General features: G+C 45.3%; 2 protein-coding genes across 3 annotated transcripts; one reads left to right on the forward strand and one right to left on the reverse strand.

The window, feature by feature from the left end:
• Positions 1 to 4,022: 4,022 nt before the first annotated feature.
• On the reverse strand, positions 4,023 to 13,092 carry helq (helicase, POLQ like). 2 transcript variants are annotated; one of them, XM_007574041.2, is made up of 18 exons: positions 12,418 to 13,092; positions 11,622 to 12,234; positions 11,142 to 11,320; positions 10,693 to 10,893; positions 10,531 to 10,603; positions 10,194 to 10,291; positions 9,498 to 9,596; positions 9,141 to 9,286; positions 8,819 to 9,058; positions 7,335 to 7,476; positions 7,040 to 7,144; positions 6,437 to 6,641; positions 6,161 to 6,318; positions 5,979 to 6,077; positions 4,790 to 4,963; positions 4,601 to 4,714; positions 4,377 to 4,511; positions 4,023 to 4,211 (listed from the first exon to the last, which is right to left on the reverse strand). In XM_007574041.2, exons 1-18 carry the CDS (start codon positions 12,604 to 12,606, stop codon positions 4,119 to 4,121), a joined length of 3,063 nt encoding a protein of 1,020 aa, XP_007574103.1. In that variant the 5' UTR covers positions 12,607 to 13,092; the 3' UTR covers positions 4,023 to 4,118. The 2 variants fall into 2 exon arrangements, 1 of the variants encoding a protein (XP_007574103.1); XR_477774.2 differs by having other exon boundaries at positions 4,134 to 4,211; positions 4,298 to 4,511.
• Positions 13,093 to 13,459: 367 nt separating this feature from the next.
• On the forward strand, positions 13,460 to 15,418 carry mrps18c (mitochondrial ribosomal protein S18C). Its single transcript, XM_016661798.1, has 6 exons — positions 13,460 to 13,616; positions 13,726 to 13,772; positions 13,842 to 13,925; positions 14,815 to 14,872; positions 14,947 to 15,006; positions 15,271 to 15,418. The coding sequence occupies exons 1-6, from the start codon at positions 13,475 to 13,477 to the stop codon at positions 15,345 to 15,347; spliced, it is 468 nt and encodes a 155-aa protein (XP_016517284.1). The 5' UTR covers positions 13,460 to 13,474; the 3' UTR covers positions 15,348 to 15,418.
• The last annotated feature ends 165 nt before the right edge of the window (positions 15,419 to 15,583 follow it).

Raw genomic sequence — 15,583 nt, forward strand, 5'->3', positions numbered from 1 at the left:
CTGAGTGGAAAACAAAGAACACTTCTGAGTTTGGGGTAAAGAGGTGGTGTAGCAGAAACTCTGAATGAAGCTACTGTCTGTGGAAACAATTAGATTGGAAGTGAAGTCAGAGGAAGTTACTACTGATAAAACTGCTTTTTATTTGTGAAGGAACTGTGTTTTTATTCAACACAGGCAGGACTGGGAGGGATTTCTGACATCCAGCCATGGAGGAACAGAAAACAAATCACAAAAGCCTATTGTAAAGACAAAGCATTCTGGGATGGGGAGTTCTTACAGCCTGTTAGAATCAGCTGAACTTCTCCATACTTGTCTTTGAGTATCTGAAAAAATGCTATAAAATTTGGCTGTATTATTATTGTAAGACTTTTCCAGTGGCTTGTCTTTTTTCCACGGCCCTGGTAAGAGTTCATGTCTGAGTTGGTCCTTGCAGTCTCCATCTGCTACCTTCAGTCATTTGTTTGGATGTTTGACCAGCTTTGGTCAATACTTAATGCAATTCTCCATTTTACCATCAGTGCATATTTTGGTTTTGCACAGGTCAAAAGAGGAAAACTCTTCTTCACAACAGTAACTAGATATGTTCCTTATTACTTTTCATTTTGCTGTAAACACAACCTCAGCTCCACATTATTAAATCAAGCCAGAATGCTCAAGCTGAATGTGAAAAAATGTTATGTTCACCTCAAGATTCCATAGCTTCTGAAAACCAGCATGAGAAGTGAGAGCTTGCAGCCAACAGTCTGTTGGAGTGTTGTAAAGGAATTCTGACCCAGTTCATTGAGGTTCTCTTGTGCACATCTCACTCCAGAGTCAGATTTGAGGTAATCTGTCCAATGGCTAAAACTGAACCCAAACTGGGTGCATCTGCAGGGCAATGATCCAAAACACAGCAGCAGCTCTGCAGCAGAACGACTGTAAAACAGGATGGGATGTGAGAAACTGGTATAAGAAGGAATCTCCTCTCCAAGAGGGATCAAGTATATCCTTCCAAACCCCCATCGTTGCATCTAAGCAGTGGAATGATGCAGTGGGCTTCCTTTAACTGGTCCTGCATTTTCAATTCCTATTTGCCGAGTAGAGATAATTGATGTGATAAAACCTGGTCAGATAGTTTCATGTGTCACTGTTCATCCAAGGCCACATTCATTTCTCTAAACCTTCTGAAGTTGTTCCTGGTTCCTGGTGGGGGTTTAAGCAGCAGCTTTTTTTTTTTTACATCTGTGAAGAAAACTGTGGCTGGATGTGAATAAAATGGCCCAGCAGTGAGATCATAGACAGCTGTAGTGAAAGTTTGCTGCTGGAGGAAGACAGCTGGTGGACGGGCTGAGAACTCGGACCGGCCTCTGACCGTCCCCCACGCCCCGGCCGGTCATGGGCTCCAACTCTGGGATTGCTTTTTCTCTTCCAGATCTAAGGATCACTACAGAATATGTGCAGTTGAAAGCTGCACAGTGGACTGTTTCCCACCGTGGTGATGCTGATGCCAGAGCCAGGGAAAACAGATTTTCGTTACCAATGGCAACAAGTTTCATTTTGACGTTATGTTGTCAGGCAACAAGTTTGGCTTTTCTAGTCAACCGTCAGCTGCAGCTGTAGTTAAAGGAAATAACTCTAAAAGCTGTTTCACACTTTCATTAAAGACATGCTGATGCTCATCCAGTGAATCATCAAATGCGCCTGCTTTGCCTGGCTGAGTCAGCTGTTCACTCCTGCTTTGTGCTTTCCTTAACTAACATTGAATTTCATGCAATGTCCTCAATTTTTGTCAATCCCTTTATACCAACGGGAAGAAAATCCCAAATGGCCAGATTAAAAGGCAGAGCAACAGAAGTTTGTCCTAATGAAGACTGCAGCTTGCTGATGCTTTAGCATCATGTTCAGAAACTCAAAAAGAAACAAATTAGAAAATCCTGCTGCGAAGGACAAGAAAACAAATATATACAATTATCAAATGATGGAATCAATGTCCAGGTTTGAAATTGCAGTAGAAAGTAGCTCTGGCATTAAGAGTTGCCACAGTTCAACTGGTTGGTATTTGGGTATTTAATCGGTACCATGTGCAGAGAAGGTGCTTCTTTATAAAGTACTGAAGTTAAAAGGAACAAAGAGGAAACATAACACTTATCTAAAGTCTTGAGGGATTTAACAAAAATTTGTTTATAAAGATCTTCAGTATAGAAGTAAACTAAATTAGTTGTGCCCCGCATCTTGGACCTTTTAGTCCACTTCTCATTGCATTATTGTAATTGCAATCCTCCACCCTGCCCCCTCTCCCCTTTTTAATTCATAAATTAAAGCTTTAACGTTGACACCCTTTTTATCCAAGGCAGCTCTATCTACAGAACCAGTCACAAGGTAAGGTAATTTTATGTATATAGCACATTTTCAGCAACAAGGCAATTCACAAGGACGGCTAAAGCTGTCCCTCCTGACCACTGCAGGCTGCTGCGTTCTGCTAGATAAATGACAAAATGCAAAATAAAAAGGTCCAAATGTTCATTTACCTCTAAGTTTCAGCCTCGATAATGATTTGAGGTAAGAACAAATAGAGACTAACAGACTGAGGATTCTTTGTGTTGTGATGAATGGTCCTCTTAACTCCTGAGCGGTGAATCTCTGTAGCTCCTCCAGATTTAGCATCGCTGGCTTCTCTGATCAACATTGTCCTTCATCCAGCATACTTTGGTGGGTTTCCAGCTGTCACACCCTGTTCCCACCACTAGGTGGAGTGAGCAGAGCTCTGGAAGACCCTCAGTTAGAACCCGAGCTGCTGGGTTCACTGTCTCCATGATGCTGTTTGCTCTAGCAAACCTATGAGGCCATCAGAGACCAGCTGCATTTATACTGAGTTTATACACACTGAACGCAATTGTGATTAAACAAGAAATAAATCTTTCCACTTCACAATTATTCTCTAATTTGTGTTGGTCTGACATAAAATACATTAATATTGTTGCAATGTGACAAAATGTGTTGTGATCACTTCTAGAAAGGCACAGAATGCACAAGCTCATCTCGCTATATCCATCCATCCATCCATCCATCCATCCATCCATCCATCCATCCATCCATCCATCCATCCATCCATTTTCTTCCACTTCATCCGGGGTCGGGTCACGGGGGCAGCAGCTTCAGAAGGGAGGTCCAGACTTCCCTCTCCCCAGCCACTTGTTCCAGCTCCTCCAGGGGAACCCCAAGGCATTCCCAGGCCAGCTGAGAAACATAGTTCCTCCAGCGTGTCCTGGGTCTTCCTCGGGGCCTCCTCCCAGTGGGACGTGCCCGGAACACCTCACCAGGGAGGCGTCCAGGAGGCATCCTGACCAGATGCCCGAGCCACCTCAACTGGTTCCTCTCGATGTGAAGGACAGCAGCTCTACTCTGAGTCCCTCCTGGATGACCGAGCTTCTCACCCTATCTCTAAGGGAGAGACCAGACACTCTAGAGGGAAACATTTCAGCTGCTTGTATCAGTGGCCTCATTTGTTCAGTCATGACCCAAAGCTCATGACCATAGATGAAGGTGGGAACGTAGATCATCTGGTAAATTGAGAGCTTCGCTTTTTGACTCCGCTCTCCCTTCACAACAGACCGGTACAGCGCCCGCTTCACTGCAGACACAATGCACCAATCCACCTGTCGATCTCCAGCTCTATTTTTTCCTCATTCGTGAACAAGATCCCGAGATACTTAAACTCCTTCAATAGGGGCAGGACACCCCTATTGAAGGGGTGTCCTGCCCCTATTTAAGGCACTCTACCCTTTTCCGGCTCAAGACCATGGCCTCTGATTTGGAGGCACTGACCCTCATCCCGGTCGCTTCACACTCGGCTGCAAACCGCTCCAGTGAGAGCTGCAGACCACATCATCCGCAAAAAGCATCTCGCTATATGTTAATTCTTTTTGCATATTTAGCTTTTATGAGAGCAGCCTGAGCTGAAATTCATCCGAATGATCCTGAAACAGGAGGATATTTCTCCACTCAGGGAGCTCTTGCAGCAGTTTATAAAGCACAGAGCAGAGTTTGTATGACCTAATATTTTAATAAGAAAACCTAAGATTAAAAAAACCCTATGAAAAACAGGCCAAGAGTTGAATGTAGCATTGAGACGTTGTGTTTCAGAGAAGCTGCTGTGGTGGCAGGTCTGCAGGCAGGGTCAGCAGCTCATCCACTTCCTCCTGCAGAGCTGCAGCCTTCTCATTCAGGAGCATCTGGAAGACAGAAACGCATCATCTGACAGACACAGCCAGGTTACCATCACAGCTTCACAAAGCACCCTGTTGCTGTCCTAGCTTACAGAGCTGAGGCTGACGTTGAAGCAGAGGGCCTCTGCTCCAGACTGAGCAGCCTCAGCCTGGCTCCACAGGGACCCTCACCTTGGCTGAGGCCACCATCAGGTTGGCCTGCTTCTGGTACAGGTGCTCCAGTGTTCTGCAGAGGACGGCAGGGTCGGCGTTGGCCAGGTGGCTCAGCGTCCTGTACCCAGCGTTGTACAGCTGCTTTGCTCTGAACTGCACAGAAGGAGAACGTCAGCAAAGCGCCTCTAGGTAAAGCCATGGCAGAACGGCGCGGGCCTCCAAAGACAGCAGCTGGTCCTGACCTCCAAAACTCCTGCCACCTCCATCAGAGGGATGAGCTCGGCCTTCACGCAGTAACTGAGGCGGTGGGTCAGCTCCAGCAGCAGAGCTTTAAATGGCCACAACTCCTCCAGCTCCTGAACGCATCACCAAGACAAATGTTAGACAAATGATGTGCTAGCATGCTAGCTGTGGCAGTGAGGCGGTGGTACCTCAGTGAAGTGCAGCACGCAGCAGCAGAAGGCTGAGGCGGAGCTGAGCAGAGTCTGAACAAAGCCTCTGGTGAGCTGGAAGCGGTCGGCCACGGCCCACACGTCAGTGTCCCTCAGCAGGGAGAAGAGGACCAGAGCCAGGTACATCCGCTTCACTGCCACCAGATCCACGCTCTGCAACGCAGACAGGCAGCCAACACAGCTACACACCATTCCTCTGTGCAAAGCGCTCATTTTGGATAAAGATTCACAGTTAGGCTCAGGTCTTTACTTTGACTTGGACACTGTAACGTGATCCAAACTTTACCTCTCTCATATTTTGGAAAAAAGTTTGTTACTTCCACTGTTCCTAGTTGATTACAGAGGTCCTGTATTCTTTTCCACAATGACTCATAAAAATAAAAAAATTATATCAAATATCAATGGACTCCAGACACTGCCCTGAGGTGCCCCATTTTCTACAGGATACACCAGAATATCCTGCTCCTTTTCCTAATGACTACTCCTAACATTCTGTCAGGAAAGCAGATGATTAAACTCAAATAATCCAACAATTACAACCTCATTAATTATCTGTACTTTTCTAAGTCAGACTACAGACTTCAGATCGAGTCCATGGTGTTTCCATCACTTCACTGAGAAGTTAAAGCAGTGTGTCTGTAACCACACATTTCAGATCGACCTCTTCCTTTTCTTTAAATGGGTCAAATTATTGCTTGTTTTTATTCTGTTGGTACCTTTGACAATATCCCTATTTCTATTATACAACCTATGATCCATAATAAGTGAACCATTGATTATTTACCCCAGAATTTCATCACCAACCTTCTTCCAGGAGTAGTTTGATGAGAATTCTGAATTCAAGCAAATCTACTGGATCTTCTGAAATATCCTCATCATTTCAGGATCATTTCCTAACACTCTTTCCCTGGAAGCTTATCTGAACTATGATATTATGTGAGCATCATTTAAACAAATCTGACAGCTGTTGTCTTCCCATTAACTAACACTATCATGTGATATTTTTAGATCCCTCCAATGCTGCTGCTCATCCCCAGGCCTCCCTCTCTCCCTACTCACAGGCTTTGCTTAAACCACCTGCTCCTGCTCTGACATCATGGACCCCCAGGGGCCTCACATCATTCACCATCCTCAGTTCAGTGCGTGGTAACATGTTGACCCCCGTTACCTTCTTGACCGTCTGTCCTGCAGCCTTCCGGGCCACGAAGCTCTCTGGGACTCCAACAGCAGCAAACATCTTCTGCTCTGAAGCAGACAGCAAGGTGAACTGCAGACAGGAAGCAGCAGCCGCTCAGCAGGAAGCACTGAGGCCGGCTGCTGAGCGACATCTGATGGAGGCTGGCTGGCTACCTGTCTGAAGTAAACCATCCAGTCAGGGTTGCACTGAGGGACCAGATCATAGGGGGTCACCAGGTAGACCAGGTGCAGGTGGCTGCTCAGCTGCAGCCCCTCCAGACCTTTCAACAGGTCTTTGTACAGAACAGAGCAGTAGGACAGATCCACTGAGCCTGCAGGACAACGACACACATCAGATGATGGTCCACCTGGCTGGTGTGTGTATCTAAGCGCCCCTCAGAGTGTGCTGATGCAGGCAGAACGGTTTTCTGATGACCAGGTCTGGTTTACCTTTGTACGCTGCCCTGCCCAGTCTGGTGACCTGCAGCGATGGGGAGTGTGTTGCTGTGATGGTGATGAGCTCCTTCTCCCGCAGCGTGGCTACACAGCGCTGGACGGTGTCCCACAGGCTGCGCTCCACACACAGCTGCTGCTGCTGCACAAACAGCAGCGTCCCATGCAGGAACTGCTCCACCTGCTGCAGCGACGAGGAGATCTGCAGCAACACCACACAGTTCACAAACACACCATGAACCTCAGCCTCAACCTCTTCCTCTTTTCTAAGGAACGCAGAAATCCAAACTGGAAAACAGATCAAAATATAGAATAAGAAGCAAGAAAGTCTTAAATGGAGATAAAGTCATCAGAACTTCATTGCCAACATCTCTGGGTGTATGTCTGGTTAGAGATGGAACTTTATGTTCTGGATCTGTTGCTCACATGCAGACACCCATCTTCCTGACATTAAGACTACAGCTGATGAGAAACACAAACAGACCTTAGAAGAAAAATGAAAAGACAGAACTGCACCAAGGTGATTTTACTGTGTGTGTTAAGATGCAGACAAAAAAAAAGAGAAAAGAAAAGACAGGAAACAAAAGGAGAGACACTTACATTTAATCCAATCAGTGACAGGATCAGACTGAGGATGCCTTTCTCATCGTCCTGCATCAGGTTGCTATAGCAGCTCTCCATGGGGGCACACACCAGCTCTTTGGCCTGAAAATAAAACCACTATTTGTTGGGTTTTACAGCTCTGCAACCATAAAGAATTTACTGAAGCAACAATATTAAGCATATGAAGGTTCCAGTGCAAGTTGATAGACTTGAAGAGCAGGCGACGCTTCAGCTCTTCCATATTTCCTTACAGAAGTTTGAACATGTCTAATAAAAAGCAGTCAGACGTTACCATGCTCCTGTCCTTCTCCTGCAGGATGAGGATGCTCTCCCCGATGGTGTCGATCCCAGCCCGGCCTGCTCTGCCCACCATCTGTTTGTACTGACTCCTCTTTAGGAACTCCGTGGCCACATAAGGGGAGCGCAGGATCACCCTGCAGGAAGACAGCCACAGAAATATTCCTGTTATTGTTTCGTTTAGTTTTGAGTCGCCACTGAAACTACAGTTCACTGAGCCATCCTTCTGCAAGAAAGCAAACATTTCATTCTGAAATACTTTATTCATCCCAAAGGGAAATTAAGTATTGTAGTTCATATAATCTAAATAAACTCAAGGAATTGCTGTGGATGGTGATGCTGTGGGCAGGAAGGATGCCTGGTAGCAGTCAGTCTCACAACAAATCTGCAGTAGTCTCCGACTAAAGACTGTTGCTGTATGATAGTCTCCTGACTGTTATGACATAGTAATAGCTCAAATTCTGGACAGCAGGGAAAAAATGCCACAGTAACATTTGTTGCTGCCTCCATCAGTTGTTAGGAATATCTGCTAATCCATTTCCTTTGCTTCTTCAGCTCCTCTAGAACTGAATAAGCAAACCTGGCAGAGTCTCTGCCCGGTTAGAAAGCCGGGCAGAGACTCAGGATATGATCCTGCCCATTATGATGGATGGAAGAGACTCTTGTGCGATTTGGGGTCACAGTTCAGGTGTTATTTTTAGATGCATATCAGTGGCTCCCATTTGTAAAACCAATAGACTACGGTTTATTGTCATGGTTACAGATTGCAGCTACTGACCAAAATTTAAAAAACTAAGAACAAAGATCCTTCCTGCTGCATTCAAAACCAGAGGAAATAATTATGACTGTACCGATTGAAGCTTTGTGGCTGATTGACGACTGCTGATATTTAAGAAGTCTGACCTGCCGAAACAATTTTTTTGTCTGATTTGTTGCTAAGCATAGCAAAAACATTGCTGAGGTAGCACCAGTTTGGTGACTGCAAACATGTAGACATGACCTGACGACCTAAAATCAGGGCATGTCAGTCAAAACTCTCACTGTAGAGCAGAAGAGGACAGTGTCTAGTTTGTAGATCTTTGTTGAGGTAGATAAGCTCGTTGGATGAGATCGCCTTCACATGAAAACATCAGTTGATCACAATCTACCAACATTAAGGAAATCTGGGCTGATTTACTGCTGAAATCCAGGAATAATTGTCCAAACCAGCAACGCCTCAGCCAAAGGGATGATGAACAGGGCAGAACTAAGGTAGCAGAGCTGCTCCAACCTGCTGCCACTATAACGGCGCTATCCTTGGGAAACACACTGTGAGCCTCTGGACATGAACAGAAAAAGCTGCTTTGGTAACTGTGCTTGTCTGAACATGGAATAAAAACAGAAGAGGTGCAAAGAGCAGCAAGATGAAGCGAGTCAGTTAGAGTGCAGCAGCCCAGGAGGCTGTAGAGGGTTTAAGTAGAGAAGCGAAGCTGATCTGACCTGCGGGCTGGCAGGTTGATTCCTGCTGCCAGGGTAGAGGTGCAGGCCAGGAGGCAGAGCACGCCCCTGGAGTAGGCCTCCTCCACCAGCTTCCTCTCCTCGGCGGTGAGGCCACTGTGGTGATAGGCCACGCCGTAGGGCACGGTCCTCCTCAGCACCGGGCACATGGAGCCGTTCCCACTGGCCTTCAGCTCCTGGAGCAGGACGGCCTTCTCAGCCTCACGGTGCTGCAGAAAGTCTCTGAGGGGAGAAGCAGGAAGTCTGAGCAGCAGCGAGTGGATGCATGGCTGCATGGCACAAACAGGTGGAGCAGTTCACTCACTCCTTTAGATACTTGCAGATCATTCCTGCAACATTCTCACAGTTTTTCTTCGTAGGACAGAAGACCAAACATGAATGCAGAGGGATAACTTCTGTTACCAGGGCAATGATGTGGTCTGGGTCAATCTTCTGCATGGAGCTGGAGTACTGCAGAATGAGAGAGAATCTGGTTTCACCTCGTTACTGACGACCTCACAGCTCTTCTCGTCCTGCTACCTTTGATCTAAAAACTGAGAATCCTTCATGGATGGTTTGTTCTACATCATAGATGATGCTGCTGACTGCCAGTCAGTCACATGGCAGAAATAACTCCTCCATGACAACCCATTCCACACAATCTGATCAATGCCAAACTCACTTTATAGTTGAGCATTCTGGAGAATCTGAAGCAGTTTTCCTCCTTCGGGTCAACTTCATATATGGTGTCATTCAGTTTGACATATTCTTTCAGCTGAACCTGGAAACAGACAGCAGAGTGGAGCTAATGCAGAGACTGCTCGACAGAACCAAACTGACTGTTTCTGTCCATGGAGCCAGCGACAGGATGTTTGTTTATTTTAAGATGATTGTTTTTACATCATTAACAGTGAGAGCAAAGACAGGCCAAGACAGGTTTATAGTTGACACTGAGCTAGGTTTTTGGGGTTGGCCTGACCCTGCTGATTGACACTACGACTTACCTGAACCTCCATTTTTTCTAACTTGGATCAGATCGCACATGCTCTATTTGGAACCATTTGGAAGATGTTCCTGCAGAGCAGCTTCACCTGTATATGATCCCTCCATGAAGGCTCTCTTTTCTGTAAGCACTGCACCAACCTATACATCAAGTATAAAAGCCTCACCGCTCGCTAGGCTTCCACACGCTCAACGTGAAACTCTAAAAGCTCGATTAGAAAGGCTGAGTCGGGCTTCTAGAGGTTCACGTTATCTGGGTTTGTTGACAATTGCTGTTAGTCAGACAGACCAACAGCAAGTTGACTTTAGTCAAACGCACTCATACAATCCTGAGATCTGACGGAGACATTGTTCAGACTCTACACTGTTCACTTACTGGCCTGAAGTCATTTGTGTAATTTTCTGCCCCCAGAAACATCTGCAAGTCCTTGATGTTCCCCAGGGTGGCGCTCATTCCAATAATCTGGGTTGCTTCTGAAAAACAGAGAAGTACTTTAGATTCAATTATTGATTACAATCAGAATCAACTTCATTCATCAAGTTTGTGGGGACAAAAAGAATTTGAATTTAGTCTCCATCAACTGCATTATAATTATGGGGCAGTTATAAAAAAAAAAAAAAAAGCAAACAACAATATAAACAAAGAAAAACACTTGTTGAGTGAGGACTAGGATTAATTAACTTGATCATGTCTGACAGAAGAAGCCACTCACTGCTCATGTACCGAACCTTGGCCAGAGTCATTTCGATCACAGCCCCTCTGCTGCCATCACCCAGCATGTGAAGCTGCAAAAAAACAGGAAAAACCCTGCAGTCAACTTTCTCTGATTCCTTCCTTTCGCCTCAGCTGCCTCTCAACTGAGAAGAGTTTGCACCTCATCAACCACCAGCAGCCCCAGGTGGTTCAGCCTGCTGCTTTCTATCAGCGAGTTGACCAGGCTGTGGGCCTTCTCTATGGTAGCGATGTACAGGGATCTCTTGTTTCTTCTCTTCACCGGTGGAAACTTGCCTTTGCTGCCAGCGTACTCCTCCACCATGAAGTCCAGCTCCAGGCCAAAGGTAGCCAGCCCACGCACCTGGCAAAGCCCGATGGAGATATAAACACAGATTGGGGGAAAAAGAGCAAAAGTCTAAGATGAATCTGACTCCTGTCAAGAGCTTTAATTCTTTAAGCATTTGTCAGATTTTATTACATTAAGAGCTCACTGAAACTAAGAAATCAACTTAAAAGTCACCAGCTCATGTGTTTACTTTTTTTACCCGTGTATACTGGAACTGTGGCAGGTGCCATTTTCACCAGAAATGAGCAGGTGTGTTCAAGTACCTTCTCCTGCACCAGTGATATGTACGGTAAGATGAACAAACAGTCCTTCCTCCTGCACAGCAGCTCTCTGAGGATGAGGATCTCTGCCACCAGGGTCTTCCCTCCGCTGGTAGGAAGAGAGTAAATCAGGTTCCTCCTCTGCTGAACACACTCCAGGTTCAGACACGCCTCCTGCCAGTCTGACACACAAAAGCAGATCAGCTGATAGATGCTATGTTATTTTGTAAAGTTTGTAGCTAATCGGAGGCATTAAATATAGAGCTCAGCAGCACCCTGAAATCCCTCTTGCAGCTTTTAATAAATAAGTTTCTGCTGCAGACTGCTGGAAATGTGAACCTCTACAAGAGTATTCTGAAAAATCAAAGATCTTCATCTGCCTGGCAAAAATGAACCAGAGGGACTGAAAAGTGTCAGTATTTCAGTGATGTATGAGTATGCTACAGTTTCTGCAGTGACTCTCTTGATGAACACTATTCTCACCGTATAACTTCTGGATTCCTCTCAGCTTGTGCATCAGCTCTTTGACCTTGCTAGGGAGTCCAAAGAATGGCCCGAGGTCTGGAGTCTCAGCTGATATGTTTTCCATAGCCTGCATGGCGACACTGATCTCCTCAGAAATAACCGCCTCCTTCAGCAACGCTGTCCGAGACACACCGACAGGAGTCGCTGCGTTCCCCAGCATGGTCTTCTTCAGAAGGTCTGCCACACTCCTCCTTGCCTTGCTGTGTTTCCTGCTTCCATCCTCACAGTTTGTTTCTCCTGCAGCCTCAGTGTGAGAAGGCGTAGAGGTTTTGTTTTGAACCTGCATCTTGCTTTTCTTTGCCTGATCTTGGATTTGTTCCTGAAACTGCAGCTGACTGGGTGGCAGGTCCTCAAACACCTTGTCCTCCAGCTCATGGAACACCGAGTCAGTGAGTGGGCCCTTGGGGGACTGGGATATGGGGTCTGCAGAAGGCTGCAGAGTCCTGAAACTCTGCAGGTTCTCTGATCGCAGTCTTTCATGTTGTTCTGCTTCCACCAACTTTGCAAGGATGGAGGTATCCTCCAGGATGCTGTCATATTCACCAAACAGATCTTCACTGTCGCTGCAGTACTGCCACCAAAAGACAAGAAGAGAGGTAAAATGGCCTTAGAAATGTACAACTTTTAACAAGCAAGTCACCAATGTTATTGAACTGTTGTGCAAACAGAACAAATCTTTGACTTGTTTTTGTCGAGTTTCCATGCTATAACTGGTAGAGTAAATACACGTCCATCCCACAGAACCCCGCGGTACCTCCACAGCTCTATGTTCTGCCATGGTGGTGCTGCTCCTCCTGGAAAGGAGGCATGGCGTTGACCCGGCTTCTCTTCCTCCTCCTCTCCCCTGCTTTCGGACAGGGATCAGGTGAGTCTTAAAAACATTTCGGGATCTCTTCCTCGCGCACACTCGCTTAATTTTGACGTGGAGCCTCCCGCAGCTCATCCCTGACTGGGCCCGGTGTCACTAACGCATCTGAGGCACTCTGGAGCATACACGACAATAAATGTCTGCTTCCGGCCTGTCGGAAAAATAGTTAACATGAACTGAGAACGCTACAACATGCGGTGTAGACAGCTACAGTTAGCTGTAATCACTTCTCACTTTGTTCCCACAACAAACTAAACGGCAATAACATTTTAAAAAATTACCCTTCTAAAAAGTTAAAGGACAGTAACTGGAACTGTGCAGCTATAGCCTGAAAGTATAAATAAAATGCAACAACCGCTCAGCACATTCAAACTGATAACTGCTGACGTCAGAGCGAAACAGACGAAAATCTGTCGTCACTTCCGTTTTCATATGTCCGCTAAAAATAACATGTTTCTCTTACAATGATTGTTGGAGGAACGGACGGTGTTTTGCCAAACTAATCGTGCTGTTGTTGATGGACAACCCAGTGACGTAAACATAGCTAATTAAAGATTAAAAGGTAAATCAAACTTATTTGGGTTGTAACTGGTTAGATTTTGGTGATTAAAAATATTTCGATTTCAATATATTTCCCACTTACTATAGATATTCATTTAAAATGTTTTACAGACGCATACAATTTCTCTCTGCAATTTTTTTTTTTTAACACAGGGTGTTTTTTGTTTGAACCTTTGTAACTGTGGGGAAGTTTTCTATTTTGTCTTTTTGGATCAGCAAACACGGACCGTTATAAATTAGATCATATATAATCTATCAATCATCGTCATCGATTGATGGAAATTATTGATAAAAAATATATATTAAAAAAGACATACATCCATTATATTTAATGTTAACAAAAAAAGGTTTTTACCTTTATAAATTTTAATTAAAACTGGAAATGTGGTCGCTCGGAACCACAGTGACATTGCCAGCGTTTACCGTCGTCCCGGAGCTTCTTCCTGTCCTGTGTCAGGTCAAAATGTTGTGCGTGAGAGGGCTCCAGAGGCTAAAGGCTATTTTCTATCTCCCTAGGAACACATGTGAGTATCTGTCAGTCTAAACTGGTTTCCGCGGTGTAAGCTATAAAGCCTCAGTTTGTTGAAACGGAACATTTGTCAGTGTGAACGGGCTGCTGTTTTCTCTGTGCAGCACACAGGAGCCTCACATCCGCTGAAGTCCTGCCGAAAGATGACGCTGTAAGACACTGGTAGATTGTTATGTGGCTGCAATACGAGTCTGTAATAACGGGATGTCTTTCTGTGTAGCTTCTAAAAGTGGAGAATCTGTCCAGAGAGTCCAAAAAAGGCTGCATGCTCTGCAACGTCACTGTGGACTTTAAAAACATCCAGGTGGGTCAGTGAACGCCTCATGGTTTCAGCTGCAAACAGGAACACACAGCTGGCTCTCAGGCTCCTCCGGAGCACACGTCCTTCATCTAAACCTACATCTCTAAAAACTCTAGCCCTGCCAGAAAATGTGGAATCATAACTTTAGAGGATAATTGGTGTTTAGAAACAGTTCAATTTCTATATCCTGCAGTGTGATAAATGATAGAATCATCCAGTGTTTAGCTCAGCTGGCAGCTTTCATGCCGAGGCTAAAAGTTCCAACCATCCATCCATGTTGCCCTTTCATTAAGTTGACCTGTATTTGCTGAAGGAAGCATTCTTTGCTCAGTGGACAGATTCTCAGTAATCTGGACTGACCTCATCCCTGCACTGTCACTATGGAGACCTTCAGCAGTTTTATCCCTCCTATTCTTTTAGATGGCATCAATAAAACCATTATATGTTTAGCCATTATATATTTAGTTTAGGATTTACAACTCAATCCTGCTTTCATCCAATCATATTCTTTGAAAGGTGTTGATGGTTTCTAGATTGGGCCCATCTGTACATGAATCAGATTGCTTTCACCTAGTTTTGTATAGTTTGCTCACATGGATTCCCATTTCTGTCATCTTGTGTTTGTTCTATTTTTTCTATTTCCTCTGTTAAAATGTTTCCTTTCTTATTACCTTCCAGTTTGTTTGGATTCAAAGTTTTAAACCTAACTTAATCCATTGGTCACCAGGAATAAAAATAAACCCTCGATACTGTTTGAACTGACGGCTGTCTTATTGAGGCTCTGTTTCCTGTCAGTTTCACATTTCCAACTCTACTTGGATCTTCTGTTAGTAAGAAGATCCAGTGGCTGTACTGTGCGGCAGTAACCTGATCTCCACCTGTCCTCCCTCAGCTTCTGTCTCAGTTCGTCTCTCCTCACACTGGCAGGATCTACGGCCGACACATCACAGGTGAGCTGCGGCTGCTCAGCCTTCTCCAGAGTTGAAGGCTGCTGCCACTCACAGTGTCTCTCTCTGTCCTCCAGGATTATGTGGGAAAAAGCAAAAGGAGATCTCTAAAGCTATAAAGAAGGCTCACTCACTAGGTGAGTTAGACTTCAGCTTCTCCCAGTGTGTTACTGGTGGGTTGGAATAACACACACAGACGTGGTGCCAGCATCTGTCAGGTGGTTGGCAGCAGGAGCAGCTGATGGTTGCGTGTCAGCAGTGTGATGGATCCGGTCTGCTGTGGTGTTGTGATAAAACTCATTCCATGGATTTTCTGATTTATTTCATATACCCAGAAAGTTTGCTTTACTCACATTGTTTCCTCATTTTGCTGAAGGTCGGGGTTTTTTGTTCACCTGCAGGTTTCATGCCAGTGACACACAAATACCCCGAGTTCATGAAGGATCCCAGGATCTGCAGCATCAAACATCTGGATTAGAGAATCAGCTCCCAGTGTGTAAAGTTAAAAGCTGATTTTGTTTGTATTAAACTTAAAAATGTCCACCATCTCTTCCTGCCTTTCCCCTTTTTGTCCTGCTGAGACATGTGATGGAGAGTGACCCATGTTCTGGTCCTCAGAGGGACCAGAACATGGTCCCTCTGAGGACCATGAGGAGACTGTAGACCATCAAGCAGAACCTGTTGAGCTGCAGTTAGAAACCATGGAAGAAGTCA

The sequence above is a fragment of the Poecilia formosa genome, unplaced genomic scaffold (genome assembly GCF_000485575.1).
Source record: "Poecilia formosa unplaced genomic scaffold, Poecilia_formosa-5.1.2 Scaffold343, whole genome shotgun sequence".
NCBI classification, from domain to species: domain Eukaryota; kingdom Metazoa; phylum Chordata; class Actinopteri; order Cyprinodontiformes; family Poeciliidae; genus Poecilia; species Poecilia formosa.